This window comes from Lissotriton vulgaris, chromosome 1_1 (genome assembly GCF_964263255.1).
Source record: "Lissotriton vulgaris chromosome 1_1, aLisVul1.2, whole genome shotgun sequence".
Lineage (NCBI taxonomy): Eukaryota > Metazoa > Chordata > Amphibia > Caudata > Salamandridae > Lissotriton > Lissotriton vulgaris.
In genome coordinates, this window is record NC_141685.1 from 535,865,584 (window position 1) to 535,876,633 (window position 11,050).

Consider the following 11,050-nt stretch of genomic DNA (forward strand, 5'->3'; position numbering starts at 1 on the left):
CTCCCCCAGCCTCGTTTCAGATTCTGTTACTCTTTCTGCCAAATTTCGGAGATCCTGCTGCAAGAGTGTTACCTCCGTGCCCACCGCTCTGATTTTATTCTCAAGGACCTCCCGGGATGCCTGGATTGCATGCATCAACAGGGCTGTGTCCGAACGGGTAGCTGTAGGTTCATCATCTGGCAGGGGGCTGATTTGGTATAGCGGTCAAGTGTGCCCTGTCTGGGAGGCTTAGGGTCCTTCTCCTTCGTCCGTCCCATATTGCGCCGCAAAGGACCACACGCCTTCAGAGATGGTCTTATTGCGGCACCGCCTGGCACCGTGCACCGCCTCACTTCCCTCAAGTCCCCCTCCGATCAGCCCCCTGACGTCGCGTGCTCATGTATCCTTAGCAGGATATTGACCCCTGTGACCAGATATCCCTCACCACTGGCTCTCCATGCGGGCAGGGGGCAGAGTCAGTCCCCTGGTTAACCAAGTCCACGAGGGCCAGGGGTAGACCAAACAAAACTAATTCCATTCTGGGCTGCCAGATCACCTGCGGCTTGTATGGTTTGGCGAAAACAGTTTGAGTTAATGATGCATAGGTGTCTTTGCCCAAACAGCCTCATCCTGGTAGTAGACTCAGTACTGGATGCATCCTATGGCTGCCTGTTATTACAGCAAGAAGCCGCTCCGTGCCACTGCCCACAGCTATTCGCCCAACTCCTTTAATTGCTTGCACTATTCCTTGTATGGCACACTTCAGCTTGTGCACACCCCTGGGGGTAACAGCTTCTCAAGGTCCCTACTCTGGGCCAGCTTCTCAGGGTCCCTCCTCCGTCTCTCCAGGTGACTCCCCCAGGCGTCCATCTCCACCACCAGGGTCACGGAGCCTCGCCTGCCGCGAACCGGGCGGAGGGTCGTCTGCTCCTACCGCAGATCCCCTCAGCCCAGCACCTGCTCCACGGTGCCTTCCGGCCTCCGCACACGCAGCGGCCAACCCTCACCCTCAAGGCCGCCGTTGACTGCCGGAGCAGCGAGGTCCAACCCAGGCGGCTGCTCCTCCATCCGCTGCTTCGCTTCTCCCTTGGGGCAGTTGTGGAGGTCCGATGTCCGTCCCGCTCACCTCATGGACATTGGCGGCCAGGCGCGGCATTACTCCAGGGTACTTGCGGCCCTCTTCAGCTGTCGTTGTCTCTTGCTGCACCGGCTCTCCCTTCAGCAATGCAGCGGCGCCATCCTGTTTGCGCTCGCGGGCCTCTGAACCAACCTTCGTCCCGGCATTTAGCGAGCTAGCCGCGTCCTCCGCACATAGTCTTCTGCTGCCGGGGCAGTATTGGACCCCCAGGAGTGAAAATATGTGGTCTCAGGCCACCAGAATTCACGACGGATCACAGTAGTACACCGGAGCTGTGTAGTCCTACTCGGCCATGCTGCTGGCCACGCCCCCCCGCTCATACTCTCTTGATTTAAACCAAAGCAGATTCTCACTTATCTGCTGCAGCTAGCAAAGCCAGAACTCACTCGCTCATCTATTAAAGTTCATCTAGCAGCCATCTCTAGATTTAGGAGACGTTCTGGGCAATTATCATTATGGTCCAACAGACTGGTTAATGAATTGATGAAGGGCCTTTTTCGGTTCTACCCTCCTGTGAAGCCTCCGCCTGCACTTTGGCAGGTAAACACAGTTTTTTCCCACCTCAACAGATCCCCTTTCGAACTGATGCCCAAAGCTGATTTGAACTAACCGTAAATTAATCCCGAAAGTGCCAACGTCTTTCCACTTAGATGAGCCCTTCGTTTTGCCATCATTCTTCAGTAAACCGTCTTCAGTTGGAGAGGGCCTTGCACTCTCTTGACATCCGACGTTATCTGAAGTTGTACCTAGAGAGAACCAGAATCTTCAGAAGAGAGAACTAGAATCTTCAGATAGACAGATTAACTCCTGATTATTTCGCCTCATTGTTGGGTGTCTTTGACTATCGCTTTCTGCCATGAGAAGGCAAAAAGACCACTATCTGCGAAGGTGAAGGCACATTCTACTTGAAAAGTCGCTGCTTTTTCAGCCTTGTTGGCATGAGTGTTCTTGCCTGACATCTGCAGAGCGGCAACGTGGATTAGTGCCCACACCTTCAAGAAGCACTGCTGCGTGGATTCCCTGAAAAGAGCAGATGTGGCAGTTGGAAAGGGTGTGGTGCCTATTTTTTTATGGTATGGCAATTTTGATTATCTTTTAACTTTTTTGTGGTTTCGTCAAGCAGTATTTTTTAGGTCTTTATGTTAAATTCAGGCTAATCTTGCTATATTATTTTTATCATGGTGGGATGGTTTGCCTTACCCACCTCCATCATTTACTGGATAACGCTTACAAGTCTGATTCAAGTATGTGAACCTATGAAAGCTACAATAATGGTTAAAAAAAGCTTCACTTATCTGTGCATTGTGGTTCCCCAGTATTGGTATCTTTCAAAGAAACACATGCGACCCTCCCTCCTCCCTGTCAACGCTCACACCTGTAATACCTATTTTTCCTTTTTAATACTTGTGCTTGAAATTTGAGGTACAGTGGCTCTGCAGGTGCTTCAGCATCTCTACTATGATTGGTTGAAGTTTCGATGTTTAGAAACAATATGAATTCGCTAAAAATGTCTGTTGTTTTCAATGTGATTCTTAATGCTAATGCTTTAGCAGTAATTACTGTTACTGTGGGACTTCCACCATGATGACTGGGAAGATTCAAGTATGTGAATCTATGAAAGATATCAATACTGGAGAACCACAGTGTAAGGTAAGTAACTTGTTTTTTCTTGCTGTTGTGAGTAAATACGTAAGGTCGCACCTTACTGAATATATGGGGTCCTGCAGAATGGACGCATTGACGGTCACCCTTTGCTGTACAAGGAAGACCTGTTTACATGTTTGTTAACATATTCAGCTGAATATTGTTGCTATTGTATGCGTTCATTTCAGGTGTTTGGGGACTGGCTATTTAAGCCACGCACTTATTTTGAAGTAACAAATGATATCCAGACTAGAGTGTCAGAATTTGACATGCGGTCTAACATTCTGACAGAAATCTTGCAATCCTCCACATGTTCTTCAAAGTCTTTGCTTCTGTTCAAGTGAGGCTCTGCTGCATACAATAATGACTGCAGTGTAAAAACCCTTTTCAGGGCAGCAGTCCACTGACAGATTGCCTGGCATAGGCCTGTTTCAGTTGATTTGCACTTTTTATCTTCCCATTTCTCAACAGAGAGTCTGGCTATTCATACTTCTTCTAAGCAGAACCCAAATGCCCTCCTGACTGTTTCACAGATAGGAAGTTCCAGAAGGATCTGGAAATTGCAGTATCAGCTGATCTATTCCCCACTATCCTCTGCGCACTCTACTGCCTCTAAACCCAGCTGATTCCCTCCACACTCGCATGTCCTCGCACTCAGGTTGACTGTTCATGTGACAGGGCAAGATCACGCTGCTATCTTTGATGCTCCTGTCGGCCTTGAACTCAGGAAATTGGTTAGTGTCTCTGGACCTTCAGCATACTTATTTTCATCTTCCAATTGTTCCACCCACTAGCGCTGCTTGAAGTTAATGGTGGGGGGTCCACGATTATAAGTTTGTAGTTCCCGTGTTCAAACTGACAACAGCATCAGGCGTCTTTAGGAAGGTCCTGGCAGTCCTAGCTTTTTCACTGGGGATGTCTTGAGCTCATGCATTTCTATTCTTGGATTTTTAGTTAGTAAAGGCACAGTCATCATGACAGTCTTTCCTCCTCAGAGAATTGTGGATATTTGGGGAAAGTTTCAGAGGTGTCTGACTCGAGCTTCAGCCAGGACCTACGGGTCTTGCGTCTGCTAGGCCTCTTGTCCTTGTGCATCCTTCTGCTGTTTCCCAATGTGGCAGATGAGAGTCCTTCCTTAGTGTCAGAAGAGGCAGTGGCTACAGCATCAAGGAAGGCTCTCAGATCAGGTGCAGAATTTTCATTTGCTGCATCAGGATCTGCACTGGTGGATAGACTTCCTCTGTAGGGTTGACTTTTCAGCCCTCTACGGATTCAGGTATTTGTGGTCATAAAGGCTTCCTTGTTGGAGGGCTCATCTAGACAATATCGTGGCGGGACATGTGGTCGGTGTCTGAGCAGTGCCTGCACATAAATGTGTTGAAACTCTAAGTGGTTCGCCTTCCTATGAATGTATTTCTTCCATCAATATCAGAGAGGCCATTCAGATTCTATCACAACACACCAAAACCATCCAAAAGATCAACAGAAGAGGTGGTGTGAGGTCGCTAACTGTGTTGGGAAGCAATTCGTTTTTGGAGGTGGACGCACTTTTGGGGCATCTTCCCAGTATTGGCTTATGTAGCAGGCTCCCTCAATGTGATTGCGGATGCACTGTCGGCAGTCTTTCTTGAGTTTGAGCTGCACCCCAACAAGACTTGGGTGATCTTCTCCAGATTGGGGTTTACATATGTGACTCTTTTCTCCATGGCCCAGAGCAGGAAGTGTCCTCTGGTTTGTGTCATACGTTTCCCTCTGACTGGTTCCTTGGGCACCTTCTTTAGGTAATCTGGTTCAGCCACTGCTGTATGCATTTCTGCCAAGCTCACTTCTTTCCAGAGTCCTGCAGAAGGGGATGCACGCAGCTTGTTCTGACCACTCCACGCTAGGTGAGGAGGATCTGGTATACTGATCTGTTGGTAACCAGGCTCAGTCAGTCAGTAATGCTAGAGTGAAGACAGGGCACAAGAAAGTGAGATGGTGAGAATTGGGAAACAAACAAGAAAGAGGTGCGATGCACAGTGTGAAGGAATTGGCTCAACATAGTTTGTTCAGGCAATGCATTGAAAAGCAGTTTGTAGCAAAACAATGTTTTTAATTAGGACGATTCCACAGCTGTTTTAATGCTTAAAGATGAATCCAAACACAGGGCCTTTACTTACATTCTGCTGCAATGTTAGCTCGTTCCGGCTACCCCTGCGACAGTTTTTCTGTTAAGCTTGCCTGCACCCACTCTGCTGCCGGTCTACCTGCTGCCCTCTGTTTGTGCCTGTTATGCTCGTTTCTTACTCAGCTTTTGCTTTTCTGACCTTTGTTTTAAATTTTTCTTCTCATTGTTCTGCCTTCTGTCTTCCCTTCTCTGCACGTTTTTGTGCCCTCTGCTGTGCCCTCTTCTGCTCAGTTTTGCATTTCTGCTCATGTTTCTGCCCTCTGTTTTGCTTTTTCTGCTTGTTTTTTTCTGCCCTATATTTGGCCTTTTCTGCTTGCTAGCTTTTTTACTCTGTTTTGCCTTTTCTCTGCTCGGTCCTTCGCTCGACCTGTCTTTTCAACACAGATCTTGCACCCTGCCATCCAGATACTTCCAGGGGTGACAGTACACATACAGATTGATTGAAATATTGTTAGCCTTGTAGTTGTTTCTAAGGACATTTTATAGTGTAGAGTGGCTGTTCTTTTCAAGTTCTCAATAAATGAACACTTCCAACAATGAATTGTCTTTGGCTCTGTTCAACTTAATAGCATGCAGCCTTCTGTGGTTACATTCATAGTGAGTGCTAGTCCTGTCCTAATGCTAAAATAATCCTGCAATTTGGATGAAGCTCTTGAGCTATACTAAGAAGATTACAATGGCAGTCTGATCGGTTGTTTTACCTAAGTGAGCATCTGCAAACTTTAATTACGTACGCTAACACGTGTCATTTGGCTTCTAGGCATGAAGCGCTCTCATTCTGATGGGTGCATGAATTCTGACTCACGCACAAATAGGAATTTATTCTTGAATCGAGATTCAAAGGCCGGGGTTTTGCCAGCACGATTTTCCCAGATGAATCCTGACAAAATTGTGTTAGCAAAATGCACGAAGTTTGCACATCTGGGTAAAACGGCACATTAACATGGTATCAACAATTCTGTTATTTAAATTTGGCAAAGTTCCAAATTGCACACCAGAAACTATCGTACTCTGCAATATTGGCATTTGCCGGCTGCAGTTTGCACAGTCCTTAGTATGAGGGTCTTAAAACGGGGCTAATCTTTCCAATGTGATATTGCATGCTGTTTAGCATTAATTGTGGCCCCAAAATTCTAACTAAGTTTCATCTGTTTTGTATTAGCAGTGGAAAAGAACGTTCTAATCAACCCCGTTTGGAAGATTCTTCTGGAATTGGAACTAGAAATAATGTTGGAGAGGTACCACTTTATATGCATTGATGTTTTATATTAACAAGTACATTGCTTTTCCAGTCATCTCTTTGAGCGAGCTCCTATTCTCGATACACATTTGCCATCAAGATCCCTGACAAATAATGTATGAGATTTTTTGAGCGAGCATTTTTGTGATTTTACTCATCCACTCTAAATTCATAATGTTTATTTGGATCAGAAAACACAGTTCCAATCCGAAATTGCTGTAGACTGTTAAATGGAGAAAAGCGCCCTGATCCCATTCGATTTTTTTGATTTTGAAAACAAAGTTCTGAATATCTTTTTGCATTTGGATTTTTTAAAATTTTCTTTATTTATTGATTTCTATCTTCAAACATTCTATATTATATTATGCACCATAGGGCCTTGCAGTTTCAAATAAATTGGGTGTCAAAACATTTTTGTGGCGTAGGTCAATCAACATTTGAAATATAATTGGCAATCATACCATAACAAATCTGGTCAATATCAGAAGGTCTTAGTATAGGCTTATGTATGGGTGTTACGCCGCTGGATTGTGGGTCCAGGTATCCTCTGTTCAGAGCATTTGGTGAGTGTTGGAATATATGTTGGAATATTCAGATTGATATTGCCAGTATGATAGATTTTCATGTACTATCTGTATTGTGAATTTTATTTTGTCCTTTTACGTTTTTGTTTTGGCCTATTTTTAGGTCTAACCTACAGAAAGGTTTAGCTATTTCATATATATATGTCATGTGATCAATGCTTGGAGAAGCCGAAACGCGTCATGTCGGACTGGTGTCGGGTCTTGCAATAAATTGAAAATCTGCACTATCCATGGGTCCTGCCTCGTCTTTCAAGATTCTGATTTGAATTTGGACGTCTGTGCTTACCGAATATATATATATATATATATATATATATATATATATATATATATATATATATATATATATATATATATATATATTTCCGCTCTGCGCTTTTTCTGCGATAGGCTCAGATTCTTGACCATCAAACAGGAAAAAACACGGAAGACCCAGAGTGCAGGTGAGTTTCTTTATTCTTCAGCACACCACGGCAGCATAACGTTTCGGCCTACACAGAGGCCTTGGTCACATGGCGCACTGAGAGAGTTGCAAGAAATTTAAAGTGCTCATACTACAGCGACGGATACATTTGATTGGCTAGATTTGAAGCAGTGGGAGTGTTTAACTGCATTGAAAGCTGATTTGTTTGCAATTGCAGGGGCGGGGAACCATGTGTATTGACGCAATTGCCCTTCACATTGATAACTGTATGAATACATTTGTGCTATCTGACAATTCGACTGGGTTATTTGAATTAATCCATGGGCACGCACGGTGTGTACAAAATTCATTAGAAAGTTCATATATTTACAAAGTGTGCAAAGAGAAAACCCTCAATCAAAATTTCATTGGAATTACATGTCATGAGGCTAACGGCATAAATGCCTAAGATGCAACAATAAATCAATGCACAATATACCAAACGGTCCCTCGTATATAAAATATATACACCAAATTTCATATATTTACATCTATATACATAACGCAACCTTCCAACTACTGCCATCTAACTACTTAGATGCAATGTAGTAGTATCATAGTCGGATATACAGGGCACAATTATGCGTGTATTTTAGCACCTCCCCATACCTTTTCAATATTAGATGTTTATACGTGATCAAACCACAAAACCATCGCTGTTGAATATGCTAAATAAACAAGTGCAGTTAGAAAACAATATGAATCTTTTTTTCATTTTTTCAAAAAATAAGCTTAAAATTGGTTACATGAAGCTTCTGAGGAACACAGCAGACATTTAAATCGACAATATTCTTATGACCTAGTATTTTTTACCTTGTATAGTCATAGTAGATTGCCGAAAAAACCGAACATTGATGGCCAAGTCAGGTAACTTTACTTCAGATTGCCAGCACCATATAGGCGAGGAAGTGGTAACGGTACAGCAAGAGGATTTCAGGTGTTAAGTTTCCTACAAACAAGTGTAAAAATCCTCCGTGGAATTGAGGCCATTCGGACTCTTGCTGTCCATCTCCAGGATATATCTGGTCTCAAGCGCCCTTAAGATCCCATCCCGGTTGCCACCTCTCCTCAACGGACCTACTGAGTCAATAGCATAATATTTAAGGAGACTACTGTTGTTACCATGGAACTCCTTAAAGTGTCGTGCGACAGGGTAGGTGGCGTCATTGGTGTTAATTGCTCTAATATGCTGGAGTACCCTTTTGTGGACCTGCAATTTGGTACTACCAATATATTGCAGGCCACAGGGGCACTCCAGCACATACACCACATACTCCGACTTGCACGTGAGTTGCTTATTGATTTTTCGGGGCACCGCAGAGAATGCTGTAAGGAACTCAGTTTTATTGAGCCCCTGAGAGCAAGCTTTACAGCTGGAACACTTCCTAAACCCCCGACTGGCAGCTAGCCAATTTTTTGGGGGTATTATCTCAGGGCTAGATTTAACTAATGCATCCTGTAGAGAGAACGCCTTCCTGTAAGTAATGGCTGGTTTGTTAGGCATGTGTTCACCAATAACTGGATCCAATTTAATCAGGTTCCAGTATTGGTTGACGATCTTTCTAAGTGCCCCGTGCTGGCTACTGTAGGTCCAAATGAGCCTGATAGGCTGCTCAGTGCTAGCATCGGTGTTTTTTAGTGCTTTCCTGTGGGTCAGTGCTTGAGTGCCTGATAGGGCATTAGCTTTTCTAATAGCTGTATCAATTAGTTGCTCACCATATCCGCGGGCAAGGAACCTTTGTTTACTGGCTGCTTGCGCAGTTTTGCAGTGGGAGTCCGTACTACACACCCTACGGATTCTAAGCATCTCCCCATAGGGGATGCTTCTAATCAAATGCGGGGGGTAATGACTTCCCGCATGCAAAATGGTATTGCCCGCTGTGGGCTTCCTATAAAGCTTGGTTTCAAGCCTAGCCTATATATATATATATATATATGTATGTATGTATGTATGTATGTATGTATGTATATGTATGTATGTATATGTATATATATATATATATATATATATCAACATCCAAAGAGATCCAATAGCTATGTGGGCGCGCTCTGCAGTGTGTGCTCTGCCCAGGGGTCGGATCCTGACCCAGGTAATTTTTTGAAACAAAGGAGGCGGCACAATCAGGAATCGATTTAAAGCCTTATTTATTACAAGACTTCACCCCACCAACGTGTTTCGGCCTCACTCGGCCTTGCTCAACCGTGAGCAAGGCCGAGTGAGGCCGAAACGCGTTGGTGGGGTGAAGTCTTGTAATAAATAAGGCTTTAAATCGATTCCTGATTGTGCCGCCTCCTTTGTTTCAAAAAAAAAAATATATATATATATATATGTATGTGTATATATATGTATGTGTATATATATGTATGTGTATATATATGTATGTGTATATATATGTATGTGTATATATATGTGTGTGTATATATATGTGTGTGTATATATATGTGTGTGTATATGTATGTGTATGTATATGTATGTGTATATATATGTATGTATATATATGTATATATATATATATGTATGTATGTATATATATATATATTACCTACTGGCGGTCGCCAGTAGGTAGTTATAGTTAGGATTTTTTTCAATGTTAAATCTCAAAATTCTATTTGGAATAACTTTGGCACCGGTTGACGAATCTGCCTGAAAATTTCATGAAAATGGCCTCGTCGAGCTCCGGTCCTTCCCTGAAAGTTTGGGGGGGATACAATAAGCGGGGGCCGAGATAAAAGGGGGGTCCCAAAACGCGTTTTCCCCATGTTAATTTCCATAGGGCGGTCGATTTCACTTTTAGCCCGAACGGCTGAATGGATTTACACCAAACTTGGCAAAATTGTAGGGACTGGTAGCCCGATGTGCCTTTGCTATGTCTCAAGATATGTGCTCCAGTGGATTTTGAGTAATTTAGGTTCAAAAAAATATATATATCTATAGCAGCGCACCGGCGCGCGCACCAGGGAGCGCTCCGGGTGCGTGACGCGAGGTGCGCATGGAAAGCTGATTGGCTCTCGGGTGTCTGTAAACATTCCAAACAGTCCAGAGCGGTCGCCATCTTGTGTCTCGGTAAAATCGAGACATAAGAGGTGGCTAAAACAAAGTGGGAACTGACCATAAGGCGTCAGGGATAGACCCCTTTGACCCCCTAGGTTTGATGTGGGGGCTATAAAAGGGCCCCGCGGGGCATTTAAAATATTTTTTTTTTTTTCGTTTTGCGCGGGGGAAGCGCACGGTGCGCGCACCAGGTAGCGCACCGGGGAGCGTAAAATGAGGGAAAAAGATGAGAGTTTTTAAAAAAATGAAGTTTTTATTTAGAAATTGGAGGTAGTTCTAAAAAGAACTTTTTTTTCTCTTCTTTTTGTTGTTTTATATTTTTTTTGTGTTTTTGGAACTTTTTGAACTTTTTTTGGCTTTTCAAAACAGTTTTATATATTTTTTTGTATTTTTTAGGGGGAGAAACAAAAAAAGGGAATTGAAACTGGCTCAACTGGAGCAAAAAAACAAAAAACCCAAAAAATTATTTCTTTTTGGGGCACTTGTGATTATCACCTGCAAGGACGATGAGCTTAACACTTTGTTCCCCATAGGAGATAAGCTTGCCACAAGCAGTACAAGTAATTTTAAAATCAGCAAATCTCGGCTGAATGCAAGGCATCACCTCAGATGTTTCTGGTTGCGAGGAAGTGGGTTGGTTTCTTTGGGAGGGGGTCCTTGATGACTGGGGGAGGTTACTGGCCAGTTCCCGGAACTCTGCACGAGAGTAGTTGTTTGGATGCTTTCTTGTCATGTGCCGAATCATGGTATAGTTACCAAAAGAATATTTCTTGTTTGGGTTGC

General features: G+C 43.7%; 1 protein-coding gene across 1 annotated transcript in view; it reads left to right on the forward strand.

Annotated features, from left to right (window-relative positions):
• WDR47 (WD repeat domain 47) overlaps nucleotides 1–11,050 on the forward strand; it is a 373,430-nt gene that overhangs the window by 244,688 nt on the left and 117,692 nt on the right. Inside the window, exon 9 of the mRNA XM_086953906.1 lies at nucleotides 6,091–6,166. Within this exon, the coding sequence (XP_086810032.1) occupies nucleotides 6,091–6,166 (76 nt within the window). The remainder of the gene's footprint in view (nucleotides 1–6,090; nucleotides 6,167–11,050) is intronic.